Below are 27,038 nucleotides of genomic sequence, written 5' to 3' on the forward strand. Positions count from 1 at the left end.
TGCGTAAAAGCCATGGCAGCGCGAGGAGCGCGGTCCAAGACACCCTCAACGGTACAGCCAGCCTCAGCGCGGCGAGAAACCGACCAGAAATCGGACTCCGAACCGAGGAAGTCCGACCAATGTGCTGTTAAGAAGGGCAAGAGCATTAATTCAAAGAATACTAAGACTTTAAACAATGTAACTGCAGGAGAATCGGTGAAAAAAGCAAATTGTCATCACAAGTCTGTTTTCCACGAAGGGCATGAACGCTAAGGAGGGAGGTCAGATGATTGACCCAACAAATATCTCTGTCGCTAGTGGGATTTCTTATGCTTGAGAGTATGCCTGATCCAAACAACAAGCGAGTGTCATGGGGGTCAATATGTGAGAACACTATATTGGGTATACAAGAGAATCCCGTAAATGCTCATCAAGAGAGCGAGGAAAGGGATAAAAGTAAGGAAAGCAATATGGAACAGGCTACCCCCTTCAACAAAGATAAGATTGAAGCAGAAAAAATAGCGAAAGAGATAAGTAACTCATGTACGAGTCAAGAAATAATGCATCCTCCTCCTGCTTTAGAAGAAGGCATACAGGAAAATACCAAGATGGGATACCTCTCCCCTGACCTCATGCAATTTTTTTTTTTCTCTGAATGAGGAATCCGGCGAATTTGATATCATGGTGTCAAACAGCGGCAGTAGCAATGATGATTGCGTAGACACCTCGACAAGTAATTGTAGTCAACAAGGGGTGAGAAGGGTGCCCAGGAAGTAGAAGCTCTCGGAAGGAAAAAAGAATGCTCATAAGCGGAGTGGGGGAGAAGAAGAGGGCCTATTCAGACACACAATCGCTCTCCCTTTCGGGGCCGCACGATATGAAGAGGATGGTAAAGAAGCCACAAAGGAGCATGGTGGGATACATAAACCCGGAACAGTTACCTGAACCCACATTATCCGTGATCCTACAATCTGAGATCATTCCAAAGCGAGATAAAAACAGAAAATCGACAAGCCTGAGTAGCTGCAAATAAACTACAAGGCTCAATTCGTAAAATTGGGAAAACATGAACGGAAATTGCCGAAAGACTAAGCATGGTGGAAAAACGGATGGAAGCCCTAGAAACCACAGTGGATACCCTAAAAACGCAGGCAACCTCACAAGAGAATTCTTTGCCTCTTCAAGCTTCCACATGACGTCTTTCAGAGAATCACCAGCGCCGTAATAATATAAGGATTCTAGGGAACCCTGAGAATAGTGAAGGCAGCGATATCCGAACATTTACAATAAACCTGTTGAAAAATGCGCTACCAGAACTAAAACAATGGGACTGGGATAAAGAAATCCAACGTGTGCACAGATTTCCGATGACAATATCAAAGCGCTCTTAAAACGACCAGTCATATCCAAGAGTAATATTAATATACTTTGTAAACTTTCTGCTCCGACAGGCTGTATATGACCTGGCAAGCCCTAATAAAAGAAGGAATTTGTAGAATTTTCGCAAAACCCGACTTTGCTCATGCCACAGTAGAGAGACGATGGAGGCTCAGGCAATTGATTACCCCATTCCAAAAAACAGGGGCATTGGCTTTTCTCCAGAACCCTGCTAAACTAAAAGTAATTTCGCAAGGACGAACTCTGTTTTTCACGTCGGAGATGCAAGCTGGAAGAGCACTGAAGGTAATCCCAGCAGGGAAATCCGGGACTACCGAGAGTAACCAATAGATGGCCCTGATGGTCTTACACTATTTTTAATTATGTGTGTATTAGACTCTTCACTCTCCTCTTCAGTTGGATTCAGAGAGTGGTTAAATTGTAAAAGGGGAGGAGAGAAGGGAGGGCTAGGAGTTTGTGTATATATACGAGGGGAGGGGGGAGGTGGAGAGTGGGTGAAGTTGGTTTAGACGCTTTCACACAGGCTCAGGATTGAGCCTGATGGCCTAGATAATGGCGGGGGGTGGGAAGGGGGAGGGCAAGGCAGGGGGGGATTTCAGACACGAGGTGAACACGAAAGGTGCAGACAGGAGGAGCCAATATGAATATAGAAATGTTAAACAAGGGCAAGTGTCGACTAAACTGTGGATACATTCACAGATGGGTATGGATGGGTTGGAGAAGCATTATTATGGCTAGGCTGAAAATTTTGACCGCCAATATATGTGGCCTCAATGATGCAAAGAAAAGACAGTGTGTCTGTCTGATTACAGATGACCGGGGCTAACATCATATGTCTACAAGAGACACCAATAGAGGGGTCACAACGATACTTGCTCAACACATTAGGGTACAGACTCATCACTGCTACAACACAAGGGGTGCGAACTAGGGGAGTGGCTATCCTAGAAAAAGGGGGCGACCTGCAATTCACTCTCTTTATCTGAGAAGTTTGGGCGGTGGGCGATTACAGAATGCCATTATGATAATGGGGAAAGTAAAATGACACTATGTACAATCTATGGTAATGTTAGCGATGACCCTGATGTACTGACTGTCATATCCAATGAATTGGTTCACTGACCTCTCCCGTTAATAGTGTGTGGCGATTATAATTTAAATATTCCAGGTGACTGGTCGTCGGACCCAGGTTTCAAATATCAGGGCAGGAAGCCCAAAGTCTACCAGGCTCTGAAAAATGTGCTTATTGCATGGATTGATTGATGGTTGGCAAATAGAGCATTCAGGGGATCCAGGATTTACGTATTATTCCAATCCGCACTCTTTGCATGCGAGGCTGGATTATATGTTTGTCTCTAGCTCTTTAAGATCTGCCAGCACAATAGAAAAATTGCCAAGATTGTTATCGGATCACAACCCTCTTATGTTAAATCTAGAATGTGGAGTAATGAGATCCACTATGAAAATATGGACGTTTGAAAGAGCACTGTTAATGAAAAATATTGTCAGCATATGAGGAGATGGATACTGGGGTTTCTAGAGGATAATCTATTTAGCACAACAATAGATGTGGTTTGGGACGCCCTCAAGGCTTGCATCAGAGGGGAGACGCTACGATTCTCTCTTAGTTCTAATAAAGAGGCTAAACAAAAAATGGCTGTTCTACAGCGAAATCTGGGTATAGTTGAGGAAGGATTGATAAAGGCCGTTCAGGAGGGGCGGGCATCAGATAGTGAACTAAGCCGGAAAATCTTATTGATATTTTAACAGAAAAAGCTATAGCTAAGGCAACAACGCATAAAGAGAAAATATATGAATTAAATGAACAGGTGGGCCACCAATTGGCGGTACATACCCGAGAACAAAGTTCAGCTAATCTAATCAGAGAAATTAAGGATCCAGAGTTTGAGAAAAAGACTGAATCCAATTAAATAAGAGCTGCGTTTCAACGATTTTATCAGAAATTATATGAAAAGGTAGAGATTCATCAGGAAAAACTTGAGGTATTTTTAAACCTAAACTCACCACCAAGATTTGAGGAAGAGGATCAAGATAGTCCGGATAATTCTCCATACTTGGAGGAGATCCTTCTCTCTATGAATAGTTTAGCTACAGGAAAAGCAGCTGGTATGGATGGAATTCCAACGTAGTTTTTGTTAAATTTTCATCTCAATTAAAGGAAATAATGCTGACTTTATTTGTTCATATCTTTCAGGGGGGAGACCACCAGCCTCATGGTCCTCAGCTAAGTTCGTAGTCTTTTTATTTTTATTTTAAAAGAAACCAAAGACCCTACAGAACTCTGGTCTTATTGTCCTATCACGTTGATAAACGGGGATTCTAAAATCTATTCTAAACTGCTAGCTAGTTGACTGGCACCGATTATGTATAAAATTATATCTGTCTGCCAACATGAGTTTATTCCAGGGAGATCTACAACCGATCATGTCCAAAGGGTGATTTCACTATTTGACTATACGGAGGCGGCCGGAGACCCTATGGCACTTAACCTACTCGATGCCGAAAAGGCCTTCCATAGCGTCTCCTGGAAATATCTCTGGGCTACGATGCTAAATAGTGGGATCAGGGAGAGATTTATTAAAGCAGTGCAAATGCTATACATCGAACCGTCAGCCGTGGTGATGGTTAATGGGTTATTGTCAGAAAAATTCATCATTACTAGGGGGTCAAGACTGGGGTGCCCCTGTTCTCCTCTAATGCTAATTCCACCATTCAGGGCACGAGGTCACTCTACAAAAACATTGGCGTATGCGGATGACATTGCCCTAGTTACTAGTGATCCCATCAATGCGATAAACTCAATAGAAGAGGAGGCCAAAATCTTCAGAGAAGTAGCTGGATATAAACTGAACCAAGGCAAAACCCAGATTATTCTTAATTTCAAAATCAAGATGAGAGACGACAGTTATGGAGAGAGACACATACTTAGGGGGTCAGTATAACAGCTACATTTTAAAGTATAGTTAGTAATAATGTGGAACCCTTAATACAACATACAAAAAAAGAATTGGTCCGGTTAAATAATTTGCATCTAACTAAAGGGGGTAGATGCAATGTGATCAGAATGCTCTTTTTACCCAGATTTTTATATTTTTTCAGAACGATATGTTTGGAATTCCCACCCCAATTGTTTAAATCTATAGAATCTTTTTTCTAGGTTTATATGGGGATATAAGAGGCCAAGTAGAGCCTTCGGATTTATTACTCTACCTAAAGAGAGAGGGGGACTGGCAATGCCCAATTTTAAACTGTTTTATTGGGCTACCACATTGAGATATTGCACTGAACTATTTTCTACAGGGATGAATAGTAGATTAAATGGCAATATCCCCACACCACAAGAACTTCTATTGGGTGTTGGTTGTAGAGGATGCCTGTGGCGACATGTTAATGATAGTTACTTCAAGAAGGTCAGATTTAAGACCATCTCCGGCATATTCAAGGTCTGGAGCAATGTACGAAAACCGCTGGGCCTTGGGCGATTCTCCCATTATACACCATTATATAATAATGAAGACCTCCCAGAGATTTTCAGGGATAGTTGCATGGATAGGTGGATACAGGTTGGGATTACACAGCTTGGTTGTTTTTATACGTCTATTGGGCTGAAAACCTTTGAGGAATTACGAAAGGTCTATAAACTTAGCCATATGGACTTTTTAAAATTTTTACAGGTGAGAGATTTTTTGATAAAGAAAGGGGGTGGTAGGATAAAATTTCAGGCAATTCAAACTATGGAGAACCTGCTTAAAAAATCTACCATAACTATCGGGGACGTTTGAGTCTATGAACTCGCATTATCCAGATGATATGGAGAAATGGCTGGCTAAATGGCAGGTTAAACTTGGAGTCTTGCCCCAAACTCCCCACCACTCCTACAAACTATCTCAGACTTGCTTAATGTCTATAAAATTACAAGCCCAATTCTATAAAACCTTCTTCTCACTGTATTACACCCTAAATAAAATAGCGAAATGGGGGTCCGGAAAAGGGACGACATGTCCACGCTGTGCACTATTCGAGGCTGATATTGTGCACATATTCGCCTCTTTCGATGAATTAACAAATTTGATTATTGAAATATCAGGATTTCTTTCAGAGATTCTAAAAATAGGAATAATTATCTCAACGGAGGAAATATTACTAGGCACAGCGAACGCTAGGCGGCCAAAACATATGCAAGGATTAATTTTTGTGGCATTGGCTGTTTTAAGGTTGTGCATTGCTTCAGCATGGCTAGACACAAATCCACCGGTGTTCCAACAATGGAGAGCCCGATTATTGGCAACATGTAGCCTAGAGGTGGCTATCTACAAAAGAAAAGGGCGTAATGAACGTAAAAAAGGATTGGCAATTTGGGACCCAGTATTGCAGTGGATACGAAATCACACTGGGGACAGATAGATGCTCCTTATAGATCCATAGTACGATGATGAATGCTAGCCCAGATTTAATTACGTAACATAAGATTGGATTGTAATGTATATATGATTAACTGTTTTGCACCTTTGAATTATATGCTCTGTTTTTTTTAATGTTGATGAACTCAAATCGTCGCTCTGTTCGGTACGGGTAAAGTCTGAAAAAGGGTGGAGGGGTGGGGGGGGGGGGGTTCAGGGGTCAGGGATGACCTATATGTATAAAACCAATAAAGATATTTTTTTAAAGAAGTGCCAGTGTCATCTTTTTACACAAGGCTGCATTTCTTGCCACAAAAAAATGGAAAACGTGCTGCAAGCAACAGCCACTCAAATTCTGGTTGTTCACTTTGCCCCGGTGCTATAATTTTGCTGCAAACTGTGGTGTAATTATGTGGCATAATGATGCATTTTTTTCACAACAAGAAAAATGCAAAATTATGCGGTTATTTCAGTTTCGCCCAGACCTACAAATATTTTAGACGTGTATAAGTCTTGGATCCATGCTTGCAGAACATGAGAACTGAGGAAAAAGGAAAAAGAAGCTAGAGAAGTCTTTCTTAACTAGCCACTGAGAAGCAGCCAGTTCCTTAATAAAATAAAAAGGCACTGACTTTACCATTCTCAATTCATTCAAGATCGATGTCTAAAGTGACCGCATTTGTCCCAAGTTTTTTGAGTCGGTGTTAACTGTCGAAGGTTGGGTTGAATTTAAAACCATCACATCCTTGCCACAGAGATTTCAGTGTAACCATACAAAGCCAACAGCGACCAGTCTGACTTTCCCTGTCTACTTTCATCAACTCCATTGACTTTGTGAATTACCAGTTGTAGGAAAAGGCCCCTTTTTGCATGGTTGCCCCCACTTTTTGCCAAACTGTTGATGTACTTTGAGTGTGCCCTGGGTTTCTGCTAACCAGGTACTCAGGGCCTATGTTCTTTCCCTAAACTGTACTGTTGCAAATCCCAATTGGCACCTCTCTGGCCACATGTAAGTCCCTTATAAAAGGTACCATAGGTACCAAGGTCATTGTGACCAGGGAAGGCCTTTAAGGGCTAAAGCACTTATTTTGCCACCCTTACAGGCCCTGTACTTTTACACACACGCTGCCATTGCAGGTCGCGTGTTTTGGTGCACAACAAACTGAAGTCAACATGGCACACATCCCTGTGTGCCATGCCTACAACCCACTGCCCTGGCATAGGTAAGCCACCCCTCTATTTGGGTGCACTATACCAGTGGTGAGCGTACAGGTGCTTGAGCCTTGTACCCCTTCAATGTCTAAGCCAATTCTTAGACATTGTAAGTGTAGTAATACCATAAAGAGTATATGGTGCTGGGAGTTTGTCATTACGAACTGCACAGCACCCTAATGGCTTTACTGAAAAGTGGGAAGTTTGGTATCAAACTTCTCAGCACATTAAACCCACACTGATGCCAGTGTGGAGTTTAAGGAAAAAATGCACTCAGAGGGCATCTTACAGATGCCCCCTGCAAAACGACCTAAGTCTAGTGTCCTGGCTGAGTGGCTGCTCACCAGCTGCCATCACCAGACCTGTTTCTGGGCCCCTGGGTTTAGAGCCTGGCGCTCTCTGGGTACTGAAACAATGCACATCCTGGGATAGAGGTGCTAAGCCTCCTCCCCCAGGATGGGCAGGGCCCACGAAGGGAAGCTTCAAAGGCTTGCCGCCTTTGTGAGCTGCCCCAGCCATTTGCTGCTCCCACCAACTGGCCCCCACTTTGGGCGGGAGAATCGGTGGCAAACCAAGTTAGGATCCAAATGTTTGTGCCAGGGAACGTCTGTGAATCCCATCTTCACACCCTCCCCCATGTCTTTCGGCTCCCCCTCCTTAAAATCAGGTAAACTCCTAATTGTAGACCAAATTCTTTCTGAGAACGTCAAGTGTCAGGATGCCAAAGAAATGGTGAATGTTGCACTACACAGAAATCACATTACATGTTGTTGACTTCATGCTTCCATATAAATTGATGTCTACAACTCTGTGAATTTATTTCATAAGTGCGTAACGTCTGTTGTTGGTCCATAAAAGATCATTAACTTTAGCAGTCAATCTTTGTGCCTGAACATTCCTTTGACAGTTTCCATTTTCTATTAGGTGGGCGAAGAATTCAAGATTATTGCATTTTGATTACCTGGGAGGCTGTTGAAGAGTAATGTAGACTATGTGGGCATGTTTTGCAAATACTGATCCTTCAACGCACAGTTGCTGTTGTACAATCCAACCAACTGCCTCCTATTGAAAGTGCTTTTGGCAGTTAAAAGATTTCTCAAAACAGTGTTAACTTTCTGGCCAAATCCTCATGTTACTTCAAATGGAAGATATTTTGCATATGTGCATTCAGAAGAACATTGTATCTAGTGAATCTATTGCCCTTCCCCAATGACTTTGGTTAAACCTAGATTATATTATCTGGTATTTAACACGGCTAGAGCATAATGCGATGAAGAAAATGTTCTGAGGATCATTATTTGAAGTGGAAATCCTTCCCACTGCCACCATTAATGCTGAATTTTCTTGTAAGTCACACTAACTTTTGTTAATTTTAGGACCCATGATAGTCTTTCATTTGGGTAGATAATCACTACTTTGAAGAATTTATGATATAAGATTTATTGGTGGTTTAAAAGTTTGAATAGATTTTGTCAGGGTCTTCACTGATGACTAACTGTAGAGTTAAAACATTGATTCCATATTTCACAAGCCGCATTCACATGGTTCTCCTCAAAAATATTTGTTTTTGAGGAAAATGTGAAATACATTGTCTATAGTTTCTAGATATCTTGATTTAGAAAGTGATCAGCAGATTGTGTAAACTATTTCAGTAGTTGGGTGGGCAGGGGATTTTTGTTCTGAGTGGCTTAGTGATGAGAGCAGCGGAGCCCCACTCTTCACTCATTTGTGTCTGAGTTTTATTATTTATAAAAAGCAGGCAATTTCTAGAAAATCAACCCGTTTCGAGGCATAAAATAGGAAAATGGTAGGCATAAATATAGATAGGCTGTGAAAGCGTGAGGACTAAAAGAAGGAAATTACAAACTTGCTAGGGAGAGGGAAAAGGAATACAGAGGTGGTTTCTAACCAAGGTTCATTTGGCAGACCAGTCCATTATTGTGCTAAGTTGTCTTTTGGTAAATAGACATGTGCCAGTGTTTCAATGTAACTTTTGAAGTTCATATTCTTATACTTCGTTTTGCTTTGTCAATCGTTTTACAGTTAATCATAGGTGGTTTAGATAAAATTGATCTGAATGACTGGAAGGTGAACACACGTCTTAAACACTGTATGGCTGACAGCAATATCGTGAAGTGGTTCTGGCAGGCTGTGGAGACCTTTGATGAGGAAAGAAGAGCACGGCTTCTCCAGTTTGTGACAGGGTCTACCCGCGTTCCTCTGCAGGGATTCAAGGCTTTACAAGGTGAGTCTGAAGTAAAATGATTAAATCAGATGTGAAAAGTAATTTCTTTATGAAAGTATTTGCCACAGAGACTGGTCTACGTCCTCTAGGTTACATGTTTGAATTCTTTGGGTTCACATTAATATGCCAGTTGATTGAGTATCATTGAGCTCCATTATAGACGTAACTAGTGTGAGCATCCATAGACAGTTCAGTCTTCATTGTGTCCCATTTCCATGTTAAGTAGGGTCATAAAATGAGTGTGAATACTTTTCATACTGTACATGAAGTATAGTTATCCTCTTGATAGAAAGAGTTGTGTGACCTTACTTAGAATAAAAATCTTTCAGGATTTTCTGCTTGTTTAGAATTTGGAAAGTTCTTACAGGTTAGCGAAAGATCTTGGATGCCACCACTTCCAACCTAGTCTGTTAGCACAGTGTGCATGATAGTTTGTAGACCATGTCTTGTTCACAATACATTATCAGAATGCTTACTTCATTGATGGGATTTAATTCCCTGTTACTGAAAATGATAGTTAAACAGATTGAGATGAATGTAATATTCTGATGATGCAATGGACCATAAATGGTGCATTTATACATGTCTGAGCATGGTATGCAAATACTAAAATACGCACCTACTTTAATGAGCTGTAACCTATGAAGTAGGCCTTAACTCTGATACGATAGAGCTGTAGACACTCTACACTGTTAAAGAGACGATGCATACAAAAGTACTGACATTTTATTCTGGGTATTAAGTACTGTAAAATGGCTCAACTGCTAAGCATTCCAAAGATATGTTGTCTGGAACAACTCCTCTAGTATGGAGGCATGCATTTAGGATGAGAAAAGTCACTGTAGAAAAAAATATAAATAATCATGCAGGATCAAATGCATAGCAAGTTATAGCAGCAGTATCATAAATTTTATATGTGCAACATACATTGACATGGTTGCTCAAAAATGTTAATGATGTTTGTAAGGTTCTACAGGAGCTGCTGGCCCCAGACTGTTTACCATTCACCTCATTGATGCCAACACAGACAACCTACCTAAAGCTCATACCTGGTAAGCTTAAATTAATTTTCCACATGATTTGCCTAATTTCATTTTCATGTACCTTTGTCATAAGTCTCCTCATCCTAACCTTATTTGACGATGTTTGTCCAACAGTATACATTCTTGTAGCTATCAGTGGGACAGTCATACCCTGAGGTCTGACCGGTCCTCTTTCCATTAATTTGAGTCCTACAGGCCTGCTAAAGGTTAAATTTATAGAGACATCTACATATCCAAACCATAGAATATTAGGAAGGTTTATTTTATTTTTTACTTCACTGTAAATTAGTACATGCGTATTTACTGCCATTTTAATATTTACAAGATATGGCGTAGAGTGGATGGCTCGACCCTCTAAATTAATTGTAAAGAGTAATTATATTCCAAGATCATTGTACGAGTTGACAATCGTAGTATGGTTATAGATAGTACACACTAGACCATAGTGTGTTTCTTTTTTTTTTTTTGCGACTTATTTTAATTAGATTTTCTGATAGATCAGTCTAACTGCGGATGCCTCACCTTTTCAATATTTCCCAGATTTCAGCAATACCTCTGTGCGCCTGTAGGTGGTGATGTGTGGGCTCTTGACGCCATTCTTCCGCTCTAAAAGTGATGCTTGGTACTGCTTTTAGGTGGCACTTACGCACCACTAAATGCGGATATGTTGCTACCTCTGGTCTGTTCATGAGAGCTTTAATCCCCTACAAGTTGTTGAAAATCCAGTGTGCAAGGGAAAATTTCAACTCCCTTGTAGTGACTGTCTCAAGATCCCCATCAGGTTTGCTTGTGGTGCCTAGGGTTAGAGCACGGCTCAGAGACTTCAAGTTACTGCACTTTGATGAATCCCAAGGTTGCACGAGTCTGAGGTGCTCTGCCTCACCAAACACCGAAAGACACTACGCCATGACCAGTTGATGGGAACGTTCTGTTGGTGTGGCTGTCAATCTTTTGGTTAATCAAAGGGTGTCAATGCGCCTCCCAGTCTTTCTCCAGAAGCTGTTCCCTTTCAGAGCCGGTTCCGACCTAGCTCCTTAAGCAACCAGAGTTTTCATGGCCATCAGCGATGTCATAGCAAATTGAACAATCAAGTGAAGCCATGCTGAGGCTTTTTGACTTTTTGGTACATTACAGGCTCTCTGGTGCACCTTTGGGCCACTTCCGGGGTCCGCCCTTTGCCCCAGCTGAACTCTGAGGACCTGTTATGGGTTCTTCACTGCTTCTTTGCTAACTCTGATCCTGGAGCAATGACACATGCCCTGTTTTGACTCTCGCAGCTCCCTGATTCTTTTATCCCACAGGCTTTGAGCTACCCTTTAGACTCTGATGCACTGACCTTGCCTTAAGAAAGAGCTCAAATGTTGCATACATTATTTGTAACAGATTCTGATGACTATTATGATGCTTGGTATGAATTTGCCCAACTATGTACAGATGACAGCAGCCAGGACAATTCGATAACCGCTGGGTCCTGCAAAGGGCGCCAAGGTTCTCGATTTCCAGATATCAACGATTGAGGTGAAGCCTAATGTCCTTACGGAGGTGCTTCAGCCTGAGCAAACAAATACTGATCCCCTGCTTCCATTTAATGAACCTCTTAGGCTCCCTTCTCGGGCCTTTGGCAAACCCTCTTCCGGTGCTCCAGTGAACAGGCCCAATGCAACTGTCCAGCCCTAAGTGTTCAGGACTTTTTGACTCTGCGTCCCACGCCTGGGAGCCTGGTCTTCCAGGCCTCATTGAGCAAGGTCAACCCTTATGTCTTCCCTACCACTCCTCTGAACAGGGAGTAAAAATGCATTAATACTTTTGGGAATCTCATGTTCTCCATGTTCTCTTCAGCAAGCTTGTCACTTCCTTGTCCGGTGTTCTACATATGCCCTTTGGGACTTCATCACAAGTTTTACCTGTTGTCCCTGATGACTTGCATCTTTTCCTCATGTAGCCTGTCCAGGATTATTATTATTATTATTCATTTAATTTATAAGGTGCAACAGCTACCCAAAAAGGATTTCCTGATGCCGACCAGGCCACGGAACAGATACCAGCTTAATGATTATTGATTAAAAAGCCAAGTTTTTAAGGATTTGCGAAATTGGACCTACACCGTTTCATTCTGAATAGATGTAGGGAGGGAATTCCATAAGGAGGGGCCAAGATTTGCAAACGATCGGCCGCCCATCCGGGATAGTCTGACTCTAGGCACAGAAAATTTCCCTTGGGTGGACGAGCGGAGACCACGAGAAGGCACATAGGGATGAGCTAAGGACTGCAGATATTGGGGGCCACACCTGTTTTGATTCTGAACATGTAGCTCAGGGCTTTGAACTTAATTCAGTTCTCCACCCTGAGCCAGTGGAGGTCACTCAGGTGACCAGAAACGGAGGTAGCTCTAGGAACCTGGCAAAGCAGTCTTGCAGCAGAAGTCTGAACCATCTGTAGCCTACGAGTCACCTCCTAGTTTGCCCCCCCAGATAAAGAATGATACCGTAGTCCAATCTAGCCTGCACTACTGTTCTCTGGGTAGGTTCTGGCAGCATCCAAATCTTTTTTTAGCCATTTCAGGATGGTGAAGCATGTGGCAGCTACCTTAACAGCTTGATGTTGCATAGTTAGTGAGTCGTCAATGATGGGGAAGAGTCTCGGCCACCGTCTCCATTGAGAGCGAGAAGATAACCTGGGTGTCTGCGTAAGAGAACAAAGACAGCCTAGCTTCTTTGGCAACATCCGCCAAAGTTCTAACATACAGATTGAATAATAGAGGGCTGAGAAAGGAGCCCGGAGTTACCCCATAAGGTGAAGGATGGATATCAGAGCTAGCTACGGGAGAAAAGACTTGGAAGGTCCGATTGGCAACAAATGAAATAAGCCAGTTAAGAGGTGAACCACAAATACCCAATGATCTTAAAGTTTTCACTAACACGGTGTGAGACACTGTTGAATGCTGCGCTTAAATCAAGCAGTACAAGAGCCACTGTATCTCCGAAATCTAGGTGGCAACGCAGTCTTTCCGTGACTCCGAGAAGATTTGTTTCAGTTGAAAAACCGTCTCGGAAGCCCGATTGGGATGGGTGAAGAAGTTTTTGTGATTCTACAAAATCAGACCGCTGTAAATAAATGTGCTTCTCTAAAATCTTTGAAATAAACGGTAACAGAGAAATAGGCCGGTAATTGGAGGGCAAATCAGGGTCTGTATTAGCCTTCTTTAAAAGGGGGAGTACCATAGCATGCTTCCACTCTGATGGAACCATTGCTTCCTGTAAAGAGGCATTCAGGAGGTCCATAATTGACAGCAAAGATGACAGCTCAAGCTGCATGAGCCCAGAGATAGGAAGAGGATCCCTGGGAAAACCTGATTTGACACTGTCTAAAAGACATTTAAAAGAAACCATGTCTAATAGAGGCCATGCATACAGTCTGTTTGTGGATGCAGAAGGCACCCTATCTTGAGCCAGGTAGGTATCGTCAGTTAAAAGCAGTGTAAATGCTGTTTGGGGGGAATTATCCGTTTGTAATGAAGGGGAACTATTAAGCTGCAGTCTCTATTTCATAGTATATTTTCTCTACTTTCTAGAGAAAGAAATTGGCCAAATCTTCACATGGCTGGGAAGCAGCTAAATTTCCCATCTACTGTCTATTGGACTCTACAGATTGCTTAGGCATGGCAGTGGCGCTAGTGTAGCTATCAGGAGGCATGCCTGGATGAGGTCTATGGACTTCTCTGGCAACGTTTATGAACATACCTCTCAATGGCGTGCTCCTTATTGGTGAGCAGGCAGATTCAGCTCTTGAGCAGTTTAATGATAGGTCCACAGTGTGCTCCTTAGGCCTATCTGCCTGCCACATCAGTTGTACAAACAGTTTACTTCTGTTCTTGGCTATTGTAGCGACTGCCAGTATAGCCATCAAGCTCAGCCTATCCAGCAAACAAACCAGCCTTTTAGTCGCCTCAAGAACCCACAGACAACATGGCCAGAAGGGGCAGCCTCTATATCATAATCATTCGCCACTTCTGAAACCTCAAAATCTCTTTAGCGTGTCTTTTGGGACACATAACCACCCTGTCGGGAGCATAATCTGTTTTTTTCTGCGAGTGATGCAAATGATAACTTCGAGCTAGTGGGAGCTACAGATTGTCCACCGAGGTTATACCTAATCATTTCTTTCTCCCAATCCCCTCTCATCCCCTAATGGATAACCATCTGTCACATTTGCAGCAGGAAGTGCTGGCCCTTCTGGACGAAGGAGCAATAGAGAGGGCGCTGGCATCGGAAATAGGCCGTGGTTCTTACACCCGTTACTTTCTGGTGCTTAAAAACGGCAGATGCCTTTGACTTATTTTGCACCTTTGCCTTCTCAATGCCTTCCTGGGGCAAGGCAAGATCAAGATAATCGCCCTTGCCCAGGTTTTGTCTGCCCTTTACCCTAGAGACAGGATGGTAACTTTTAGACCTGCAGGACGCGTATTTCCACTGCCCTGTCATGCGGGACCACAGGTGCTATCTTCGAGTCACAGTGGGGCAGGAGCGTTTCCAGTGCGCTGTGCTCTCATTCGGCGTCACTAGATAATCTTTGGTGTTCACAAAAGTTATGTCAGTGGTTTTTGTCTATCTTTGAAGGTCAGGGGTTCCAGTGTTCCCCCTACCTCAACAACTGAATGTTGAATGGCCCCCAGGCAGTTGCCACCCACCTCCAGACGTTGGCTAACCTCATATTCTATGGGATACTCTATAAACAAAGCCACACCTGACTGGTTCACAGTTGCTCCCCTATATCAGAACCATTCTGGACATGGTGCACTTTCATGCTTTCTCCCGGAACAGACAGTCCAAGTCATTCAGGCTATGATCCCGCTGTTTCAGCCTCTGTCCTGGATCTCAGTGAAGATGACTCTGAAGCTGCTGGGGCTAATGGCCCTCCAGCATTCTGCTAGTAAAGCATATCAAGTGACATATGCAGGCACTGCAGTAGGATCCGAAGTCCGTTGGCATAGGATCGGGAAGGCTTCTCTGATCTCGTCCAGAAGAGAATGCAATCGACCTGCAGTGCTGGTTGCTGGACCGCAATTTAGTCAGCGGAAGACCTCTGTCTCTCCCCACTCAGGGCTTTACATTGGTGTCTGATGCATTGTGTTTGGGTTAGGGCTGCCACTTGGAAGACGTGAAGATAAGACATCTGGTCTCCACCAGAAGCCTGGTTCCACATCAACCTTCTGGAGCTGTGAGATATCCACTTGACATTGAAGGCCTTCCTCCAATGCATCAGAGATGGTGGTACAGTGCTCATGGATAACGCCTCCACCATGTGGTATTGCAAACGATAGTGCGGGTGGGGTCATGAACCCTTGCCAGACAACACTATGCCTCAAGAAAGGGCTGGAACACCAGAGTGTTTTCCTGAATAGTATATAATTTGGCAGGATCTCTAAATGCCAGGACAGACAAACTCAGCTGCTGACACCTAGTGGATCACAAGTGGCATTTACATCCTAATGTGGCGCAAGGTCTCTTCCGCCATGTCTCAATCTTTTTGCCTCTGCCGAGAGAACGAAATGAAGCAGGTCAGCGCATAGAAGTTTCTAAGTTCTCTGTGTCTCAGACACTCATTCTGACTGCAGTGAAACTTGGGACACCTGTATCCCTTTCTGCCAGGACCTTTCCTGCATGAGTTCTGAAGAAAGTTAGGACCAACCGGGCCCAAGTCCTACTACTGTCATGGATTGGCCTGGAGAGTTTGGAGCCAGAATTCATGAACATGAGCATCTGTCCTCCCATCAGCAACTTTGTGTGGACTGTCAGCTGTTTGTGGGATTTGTAGGATTTGCTAGAGCGAAGAAGGGCAAGGCCGAAGAACACCATCTCATAATGGATTGCGCTCTGCTTTTAAATCTGCTACTCATTGACCAAGGCGGCTTGCTGGCTCATTCCACAAGAGCCAAGGCTATTACTGCACTGGCACACGAAGTGCTTGTTTTAGACATTTTTAAGGCTGTTATGCGGTTGTCACTTGTGTTTCAGGATCAGAGGGAATCAAAACTCTAAGGCAACACAAGTATTATACGGCACATTCTAGTACACTGTTTCCTTTGCATCAAAGAAAACCCCTCAAATAAACTTTCTTCTTTTTACCCACCTAATATCCTCTGCCCATTGCTTTACCTTAACTTCTCTAAGCCCCACCCAGCCCATCCCATTGAGGGAAGATCATATCTTCCACGGCTTCCTTAGTGTCCAAACAGCTTTAACTTTTCTAGAAGTCCTGTGTGGAATGATTATTCTATTTAAGAGCCCTCAATTTAGGGGGTGCATAATGCTTTCATCTCCTGTCTGTCGTTTAATATTGCAGTTTCCATCGAGAAAAATCTTTCCCTACTTTCAGGCACGGCAGCAGATAGTCTCTCCATTATCATTGTATCCCATAGTCTTGATTTATTCTCAGTCTGGTAAATCCTCAGTAACCCGCCAATAAGGCAGACAGGCTTTTAGCTCCACTCTACCGAATGCCCCTCAACCTTAAGGAAAGGAGTCTCCATAGCCTACATTTTCTACTTCACGTCTTGCTGAAAGGGGGATTTATGTCCACAGTGGAACCTGCTGTTCTCTAAAGCTATAGTACTTACTCATACACATGCTTTCTCTTTCAAACCTGTTAGGTGTATTATCATGCACTTTCAGAGCTCAGCGGCTGCTCCTCTACAGTTTTCCAGTGGTAATTGCTACAGTGCTTGCTTCTAAATGAATTGAAGGGCACACCATGTAGATTATTGGCTTCTTGATGATAGTTTTAGATGGCAGGGTAGCCCTTTTTTCCCCTTTCATCACATCCTGGTTAAGGAGACCCTGACTCGCATTGAACGCACATCTTCCTTGAAAATGAGGCTTGTTTCATAAACCACAGCTACTCGTATTCAGGGGCGTAACACAGGCCCCCACAGCCCCTGCAGTGCGGGGGTCCCAAGCTGCAGGGGGCCCCCTCAGCACAGCACTCTGGCTGGAGAGCTCCTGATTGAACCCGGAGGGGGCCCCTCCATGTACCTTGCAGGGAGGCCCCATCATTACGCCAGTGGCATCAATCCTTTGATTTGAACATCTTCGCGCAGTTTGGAAGTGACCCAGCTGAACGTCTACATGGACTTACTGGATGCTACCACTTCACTCCTTGTACATGCTTCACGATTGTCCTGAAGTTGGATGAAGTCTTTATCCAAGACCTGGGACCTATGTATACAGTGTTGAGCCAGATCCAGAACTTCCAATAGCCAAACACAATACTGGAGAACATATGGACCCCCTATGCTGACAGACTACCAATTAGCAATGTGCCGAGGCATCAGCCACTGGTATCTCAAGTGTCAGTGCCACCATGGTGACCGCGCTGGTGTTAGGAGGGGAGTGGCATGGTAATGGGCATCAACTGTCTCTTACATAGATTGGGGGTTTCGACAGTTTTGGGACACCATGATTTTAGCCCCAGTCAGGGCACTAGTTTCTCAAGTGGGAATCTTGCTACCACTTCACAATGGCAGCTTTTGGCACTCCGAAAAGGGCACTCTGTTCAGCATGCATATGTAGTGAGGGTCCATCACAAATGTCCGTATTTATACTGCCTCACAAGGTTAAGCTCTAAATGGGACTTTCAGAAAAACCATTGCCTTAATCAGGCATCTTAATGCCTTACTGAGTAAATTATTATGAAAGTAATGGAATGTTTTGTTCATCTAATGCTGATTGCATGTTTCCATGCAAGGTCAGTACTCTATTTAAATGGTTCTGAAAGAAGAGATCGCATTCTGCAGAAACTGGATTATCAAGTGGCTGTATCTTACGATGTGGTGAAACAAACATAATATCTGTTGATAGGCACTTTGCAGACCCTGTGCTAGCTGTAACAATTACAACTGATGCCTCGGAGACAGACTGGAAAAGTGACACACTTGAGGAATCTCAAGATCATGGATCTGTGGTCGGTAACAGATGCATAACTATACATCACTTTAAAAAAGTTGCAAAAGATTTCCTGTTCCAGCCAGCCTTCTCAGCAAAGGTCAGAGATATTGGTGGCCAACACCACATTTTTTGTTACCCCAAAAATAAAGGGAGACCAAGTCAAATCCTTTGTCAAAAATGGTGCAAAGGATTGGCGCTGGACTCTACAAACCATGGAACAAATCCTTGGCATTTTTCTGCCAGCAGAAATGAATACCATTGTTGACTCGCTAAGCAGATGGAAAAGAGTTACTCATGCATCAGAACAGGATCAATCATTAATAGACCAAATACTTACCCATTGGGAATGGAACAAGTGCAAACTTGAAATGACGAAGTTCCACCTAAAGCTAGTCACATCACCAGTCAATAGGCCATGCGCTGTTGGACAGGGGATGTTGTTTTTACGTATTCTTCCCCTCAGCTTCCATTAATTCAAAATGTGATGAAAAAAATAAAGATCATTCGACACTGAAACGTCTAGCACCAACATATGCCCACCAACTAATGTACACATATGTGTAGTTGAGTGTAATAATTATCTAATGGTACCACATCAATTAAATCCACAGCAAATGCAAGTCTGACGTGCATTCCCCAAGTTACTGAACTTGACAGCATGTCTTTTTAAGTCTTGAAGCTTGCCCATTTAAATGTTTTTATAAAAGTATGACATTCTTATTGAGGCTCGAAGGCTATCGGTACAAACATGTTAGTCTGCAAAACTGAGACGATTTAACACCTGGTGTGAAGTGCATTTGTCTGTAGTCTAGGTGTACACAAAGAGTGCAAAACAATTCTCACTCTTTGGTACTCCCGTCATTCATACTTTTCTTAAAGGTGCAAAATGGTATCCACTAAAACAAAACTTAAATTTGTATTAGGCTGGGTAATATTGCCTTCTCCTGAGTCTGCACGTGTCTTCTTTGAATTTTTTGACTTTGAAAGTAATATTTTTAGTGGCAGTTGCTTCTCTTTACACAAAGCGAGTTACAAGGCTGAATTAAGCTCAATTATGACAGTTGATCAAGTAATAGTTTCATCCTCCATTTACATACCAGCTAATTTCACCTATTCATATAAACAAAACTAAAAATTAAGTTTCAGGAAAAAAGTGAAGACTTGGCTGTTCCCTTGATTTTTCTTCCTTACCACCTTGCCTCCTCTCCTCATCGCTGGGCAGCCCTTGGGCAGCCATGCGCTTTACAAATCCCCCAAACATAAACAGACAACCTTTATGGATGACACCCAAAAAGCTTTTTTAGATGTTTTTCAGAGTGAAACAAGTAGGTGGTGAAATACTGCTTAGTATGTGAGTTGAGAATAGGCTAAAGTTTCAAAACAATTTTTACACGCAAGTAACCTGTCTTTTTAAAGCTCACAGTAACTGTTGCAACAGGGAGTTAAGTCATGTGCTGTTTTATCTTCATATAGAAGATGTGCTTCTGGTTATTTTTGTGCACATTTTGTTCTGCATGTACTGCTAGATTATTCAGCAGAATTCAAATGTTCTGGTCCTGAACAGATTTTGTCATTCTAAATCCAACTCTGGAATGCATGCAGGTTTAGAAGTAGACCACACTGCCTCAAAATCCTTTTTTACGTTAACTAAAATTTGATTTGGACATGCACTAGACAAGGAGAAGGGTTTGCCTCAGAATGATTTGTATATTAATCTTTTTCCATAATGCAGATCCCAGAGCATTTGCTTGCCTGTCCATCATTGCATTTGATACTCTTCGTGGCAATTGGCTGAATGCTTGTTCTTTTTATTGACTTTCAAACTCCTTAGATTATACTTCATTTAACATGTTAAAAGGAAGTTTGGTAATAATTAATGTTAAAAGATTCAGTGATGGTTTTCAAGCTCATAATTCCTCTATTGCTATGAAGTGCATTTCATATATAATGTAAATTCTGATTTACTTTACTTTTACTCAATGAGTTCACTGTATGTGGTAGAGGAAGGTGACTCATATCTTCTGAGAGCTGCCACTGGAGTATTTAGTGTCATCCTACCACTTGCACAGAAATGTGGTACAGCAGCATGCCATGTGCATCATACTTATTCAAAACTATCAATAATTGAATTGTGATGCCTATCTTCATTATCTGATAGAGGCATGTAGCCAACAGATTCCTTACCCTTTGAATTTCCCAGGTGTCAGACTGGATCCGGAAGATTTTTCTTCGAGCAATACCCCTGTGTGCCAGTAGGTGGTGTCGGGCTGCTCTGCGTGGTATTGTCCCCGCCAGAAGTGACGTGCGCGTCACCTTTACAGCGCAAATCAAGCGTGAATATGAAGAGAGCGAACTGCTGTCACTTTTTGACAGGATGTTTCGACTTTGTCAACCCCCTTTTTTTCCTGGGTGTGTAGGAAGTCATGTCCATGAAGACTTCAGGTTTTAAGCTGTGTGGCACCTGTCACTGCGCCATGTCGCTGATTGACCAGCATTTGCTTTGTTTGTGGTGTCTGTAGCACGACCACGACTCCTAGTCGTGCTCGGACGGCCGGGCCATGGTTCTGAAGGCTTAAATGGAGCAGTCCCTAAAGCTGCTTGTGGTCCGGCAGGCGATGCTGTGCCTTTCACCTCGGAGTTCCAGGTCCCCGTAGCGAGGAATGTCCCTGTCCCACTCCATGTGTCCCAAGTCCTCTTCATTCCACTCACGATCGTACACTCGAGTAAGAGGCACAAGAAGTCGAAGCGTGCCCTTTTCCCCCTCCCCCTGTCCGTAGGCTGACGCGCCGGGGAAGCCTTGGCAATCTAGACCTCATTCTCTGGAACCTGCACCTGGGTCAGCTCCGCGCCTCCCTGCTTTTCCGGGAGCTGGAGCGACCTCCACTCATTTTAAAGAATTTATTAGGCCATGTGCCTCTTTTTTGAGCAGCCTGTCTCCTCCGGCACGCCTTTGGGCCCGGCCGTCGGCACTCCATCTGGTGTCACATCAGCGGCTTCAGCCCCAACGCCCTCTACTGGATTCGACCATGGATCCAGTTCAGCACCGGTCATGCCTTTGCAACCTTCCCACCGGTGACTCTAGCTGTATTGTCATCCCAGAGCCAGTACTGCGTAGACCGACGCTGATTAGGGCACCAACAGGGCCTAGGTCGCTTCCTGAGACCTATTCTGGAGAGCTAGGATTGGGAGAAGAATGGGAGGGATCGCTAAAACCCTTTGGAAGACCAGCCTTATGAGGAAATGGACTGGTATGAAGAATTGGATGAAGCCAGCGGAATGGACACATCTCGTGCTTTCTCCCCCCCCCACCTTGGCTACGAAGGAGGGAGCATCTTACGCAATGGTGGTGCATGGGGCAGCTGACCTTCACCTACTCTCAGTGGCAGTCAAGACTAACATCTTGACTGAGGTGCTACAGCTAGGAGCTAGTTCTTCTGAACCCTTGCTCCCTCTTAAAGAATTCCTCACGGACGTCCTTCTGGGAACCTGGTCCAAACCCAGCACAGGGACTCCTGTGAACAGGAAGATTGCCTGCCGCCTCTGTCCTGCTCCGGGCGACCCAAACTTCCTCACTGCCCACCCACTGGGCTTGGTGGTCCAGACTTCTACTTCCCAAGGCACATTCCTTGCCGCTCCCCGGACAGACTGGACAGTTGGGGCAAGGAAACTTTTTCTTCCTCCAGCCTTGCATTGCAGTCGGTGAACACGAATGCCTATTGGGCCATTATTCCAATTCTCTATGGGAAATGGTTGCGCAAGTGCTGCAGGTCCCGAGGAGGCCTGGGCCATCCTCTCCCAAGCCGTAACAGAGATGCAGCATAGTTCACCATTCGATGTGGCTTAGAATCAACCGACTCACTGGGAATCTATTTCCACGACTGTGGCTGTTGGATGCCACGCCTGGTTGAGAACATCTGGGATGTCCAGGCTTCGCTCATGGGCATGCTGTTTGACGGCACTCGTCTCTTCGGAGATGAGGCATGCACCCCGTTGGAGCACATTAAGGACTCGCGGGCTATGGCCAAGTTCTTGAGCCTCTCAGTTGCCTCTTATCCCCAGTCTGCCTTTCACTCTTTTTGTTGCTAGGGAAGGGGCTTTCAACTGCGCCAGCCGTACCCCAGCCACAGAGCTGTGCAAGTTCTACAACAACTGCGTAAACTAGGTTGCTGTTCTTTCTGACCCCGGTCGGGTAGCCAGAGGTCAGGTCAAACCACCCCCTCCCTCCAATTGCTCCCGCCCCGGCAGCTTCCGTCTCCAGACCCTCCTGGTCTTACCATTTCAGACCATGGGCAACCAGTTAGTGGCAGGCTCTGCATTCACCTCCACATTTCGCACAACTTGACTTAAGACAAGTGGGTTTTCCAGATTATCCGAAGAGGCTATTCTCCCTCCCCTTCGAGAACAACCCTCCCTCCTTGCCTCCATCATTCCACCGGCTGACAGAGGATCATCTACTTGTGCTCCAGGAGGAAGACATGGCTCTATTGGCCAAGGGAGCCATAGAGTGGGTTCTGGGCACCAGAAGTAGGCTGTGGTTAGTATTCCCGCTATTTTCTCGTCCAAAAAAGGGACAAGTTACTTTGTCCTAGCCTAGACTTTCGGGCCCTTAACTACTTCCGACAAAAGGAGAAATTCAAGATGCTCACATTGGCTCTTATCTGGTCTCCCCTGGATGCTGGAGACTGGATGGGAGCATTGGACTTGCAGTACGGATATTTTCACATCCTCGTCCTGCCTTCCCACAGGCGTTACCTGTGATTAACGGTGGGCCACATGCATTTTCAGTTCACGGAGCTCCCTTTTGACCTTACTAGTGCCTTCAGGTGTTCAACAAGGTAATGGTGGTCGCAGCTCCCTCTCAGACGCTCCGTTTCATCGAAGCTGTTATTGACACAGTGCAGATTCAAGCCTCTCCTCCCGAGCGGCGAGTCCAGGATATTCAAGCTGTGATACTGATGTTTCAGCCTCTATCCTGGATTTCGATGAGAATGAGGCCTCTGGGCCTCATGGCTTCCTGCATCCTGCTGGTGGCACATGCCATGTGCGGGCTCTGCAGTGGGACCTGAAGTTGCAGTGGGTGCAGCATCAGAGGCATGGTCCAGATCTTGAAGGTAATTGCACAAGACCGGCAGCAGTGGCTGACTAATCATGATGGGGTCAGAGGCAGACCCCTCACCCTTCCCCAGCCTGATCTCACAGTAGTGATAGATGCATCACTTCTGGGATGAAACGGTCATCTGGGGGATGTGTGGATCAGAGTACTCTGGTCTCTGTCGGAATCCAGACTCCACATCAACATGCTGGAGCTCTGAGAGATACGATAGGCATTGAAATCCTTTCCACCCTCCAATCTAAGGAAGGCTAGTGCAGGTGTTCTGACAGCACCACTGCCATGTGGTACTGCAACAAACAGGGCGGAGTGGGCTTGTGGACCATTTGTCAAGAGGCCCTGTGCTCTGGCAAAGATGCAGCCTTCTGAAGGCTTAAAAGGTCATTCTATCAGAGCTAAGGCTGCTACCACTGCTTTAGCACGTGGAGTCTCAGTCCTGGAAATCTGTCAGGCAGCAACATGGGCATCCCTGCACACGTTTACCAAGCATTGCTGTCTGGACAGTCACGTCTGCAGGGACGGGCATTTTGCCTGTTCGATCTTCAGCACTTTCTAGTCTGAAACCTGTCCACAGCCCCTCCTCTGGGAAGGATATTGCTTTGGTATCTATTCAAAGGTAAGGAATCTGCGGCTAGATGTCTCAATCAGACGTACAAGTTACTTACCTTTGGTAACACCTTATCTGGTAGAGACAGTATCAAGCCACAGATTCCTTACCGACCTAACCATCCTTCCTGCACTGTGGACTAGTTTCTATGGTCAACATTGTTCCCTTTTAGGGCCCTAGTTATTAAACACACCAACGTCTGTACTCTTCATGGGTCTGCGTTTCTGGGGTTGAAAGTCGTGAAAAGTAACTGACGTCAGCGTGCCGTGGTGGAGCCCATATCGATGTCGTGGACATCACTTCAAGAGTGGACGATGCCAACAGCGTCACGCGGAGCTGACAGATGCCACCTACTGGCGTGCAGGGTATTGCTTGATGAAAAATCTTCCACATCCAGCCTTACATCTGGGAAATTTAAAGGTGAGAAATCTGTGGCTAGATACTGTCTCTACCAGAAATGGCATCACCGAAGGTAAGTAACTTGTCAGTGAAATTAATCATGTAAAAGTCATTTACCTTCTAGATGTTGTTCACTGAGATGTACTGCTTGCTAAGTAGGCTAAGCATGAAACCGTAACAAGAAATGAAGCCTGTAAAACTAATTTTGTAACTTAATGGATTTTTTTTTTTTTAAACTTACATGAGACAACCTACACATCTTATGTGGAAGTGGGGTTTGAAACAAAGCTAATTGTATCTAGAAAATTTCTGAATGATTTTGAAACACACAGGCCTTCTGGGTTTCTAGTGTTCTTTTTTTTTGGGGGGGGGGGAAGGGGGAGGCGACATCAAGTGGGTTCAGATTATGCTCTTCTTTGGTCAGTGACCCTAACATTACTCATGAAATCTAGTTATAAGTATGCAAAGCCCATGTATCGATAATGAACATCCAACTGTGAAACTAATTTTACACGTTAGTGCCTTCTCCCAGCCCCTAGGATGAGCAGCACAAGGTTGTATCATAGTATGTAAGGCCCTTCTACCCAATTATTTATTTTTCATTTTACTACTTGTATTCACAGGGACTGCTGAAAAGAGAGTAAATTTTTAGATGTAGGGATTGCAGAAACAATATAATATGTTGGGTAAGGATTCAGTAGTCTTTACAACAAACACCTCTATTAATTTCCCAGTTTTTGATTTTGTATCTAGGAATATTATTTACAGGCTGAGAATTTCTAGGTCTTTGAATAACTTAATTTGACATGCACAATCTGAACAGATATAATTTTCTCTTTCAGCTTTAACCGAATCGACATCCCGCCTTATGAGTCGTATGAAAAGCTTTATGAGAAGCTCTTGACAGCTGTCGAAGAAACATGTGGTTTTGCTGTAGAGTGAAGAGGCAACCAAAGGACACTAGCATTAGCTCATCAGTTACAGATAAAAACTGCAAGAAATGCCTTTTGAGGTTTCTGATAAGCGGTTTGGGTGCATCTGAACTCTAAGGATCTTGTGGTATTCCTTTGAGGCCTCCCTTTTTGCAGGGTGTGTCATTCACTTGATTTTCACCCATTGTCACCTTTGTTACATTTTGTACCACACATCTCCTTCCAGTGGAACATGCAGTTCAGCTTTAGTTAAACTGATGAGCCATACTGTGGGTGGACTGTTGACCTATGGTCCTACAATATAATTTAAAAACCACAGTTTGTCAAAGACTTGCAACTACAAGAGACACCTGTGGCTGTTCTGTCATAAAGTTAATTCACATTTGAAGGAAGTACAACAGTCTGAGTCGCTGGAAATCGGAGCATTTCAGGATTCATCATTGGGATTTTTACTTGTGCTGAGTAGCCTGCAGAAAATAAACTTGTGTGTAAGAGAAGCCACACCTTAAACACTCTGCCTTAGTAGGATAGTCCAGCTAAAAGAAAATTGGATGAAAAATGAATAACTCCGGACATTTTATAACAAGGGGTTGTGCTACGGCAATTTGTTTTTCCTGTTCCTGGTTGAAATAGATGTTTTGCACATTGAAAGTTTTATTTCGCATGGAAGTCCACTTTCCCTAGAGAATATGCAGCTCTATGTTGTTAATGAGCTCACAAAAGAAAACACTTTTTCGTGTATGAACCCATGACTGAGTGTGGGGGAAAAGGGGGTTTCTGAAACTTAAATGAACGCTTCGAAAAAATCAAGGAAAAAGTAATACATTGCAAAGCTGTGATTTCTGTGATAATTGACTTCGTAAGGTTTTACTAGGAAATGACTAAAAGCTCAGCTAATAAGAAAGTTCTGTTCCTATTTAATCTGGTTATCATAGTTCTCAGATTTATTTCTGGTGGTGTAGTAGCTCAATAGACTTAAAGGGAGCCTCTACAGTAAACAAACTATATAGTGCCATGTTTGGCTTCTGTTTTCAAACGTAGTCCGCTTTTTAAAGGCTTGACATTCGAAATGAAAACCAACTAAAAAGTGAACATCTGTCCTTAACCATGCCGGCTGTTTTAATTTGCACAACATTGGGTTTATACCAACATAACATGACTATAAAGGACCCAGTGAGTTTTATATTGTTTGCATTTCAGAGTGTTGACTTGCTTTGTGTTGTCAATGAATAATTTTAGCTTTTTGCAAGTCTGGTATAATGCTCGTGAATTGTGCCATATCTAAGCACAAGGCTGTGTTCATAGGGCAGTTCTGCCTACTTGAAAATTTTATTTTATTGCATAGAAATAAGATTCCACATGCAGCGCCTGTTGTGATATGAACATTTTACTTGGGAGGACCAGTTTATCCCATGTTTCTTCCTATGGAAGTATTTCTTGTTTAAAAACAAAAAAAGTCTTTTTTTTTCCCATTGGCACACTTCTTGGTCAATGAAGGGATATGATTTCAAAACTCCTTTTCATGGACCTTCAATCTGGGTTAAAGCAAAAACCATAACTGGTAGACTTTTCATTCTTGGAATGGTTGTCAATTAATGACCAAGATTCTTGTATACAAGTCAAATTGTCTCAAGTATGGCCGGGTGATTGGGATCTTTATGACATTTCTGGTGTGGAACTTAAACTTGGAGAAGGATGCTTTTCATTTTGAAACAGCCCAGATTTTGAGAGAAAAGCAAAAATAGCTTT

The 27,038-nt window shown here is 43.6% G+C and overlaps 1 protein-coding gene across 2 annotated transcripts in view; it reads left to right on the forward strand.

Annotated features, from left to right (window-relative positions):
- Positions 1–26,483, forward strand: part of SMURF1 (SMAD specific E3 ubiquitin protein ligase 1) — a 241,690-nt gene extending 215,207 nt beyond the window's left edge. For both annotated transcript variants that reach the window (XM_085629135.1, XM_085629136.1), the window contains 3 exons: positions 9,054–9,255; positions 10,223–10,307; positions 25,200–26,483. In XM_085629135.1, the coding sequence (XP_085485261.1) occupies positions 9,054–9,255; positions 10,223–10,307; positions 25,200–25,299 (387 nt within the window). In that variant the 3' untranslated portion in view covers positions 25,300–26,483. The remainder of the gene's footprint in view (positions 1–9,053; positions 9,256–10,222; positions 10,308–25,199) is intronic.
- The last annotated feature ends 555 nt before the right edge of the window (positions 26,484–27,038 follow it).

Source organism: Triturus cristatus, chromosome 10 (genome assembly GCF_964204655.1).
Source record: "Triturus cristatus chromosome 10, aTriCri1.1, whole genome shotgun sequence".
In the NCBI taxonomy this organism is placed as follows: Eukaryota; Metazoa; Chordata; class Amphibia; order Caudata; family Salamandridae; genus Triturus; species Triturus cristatus.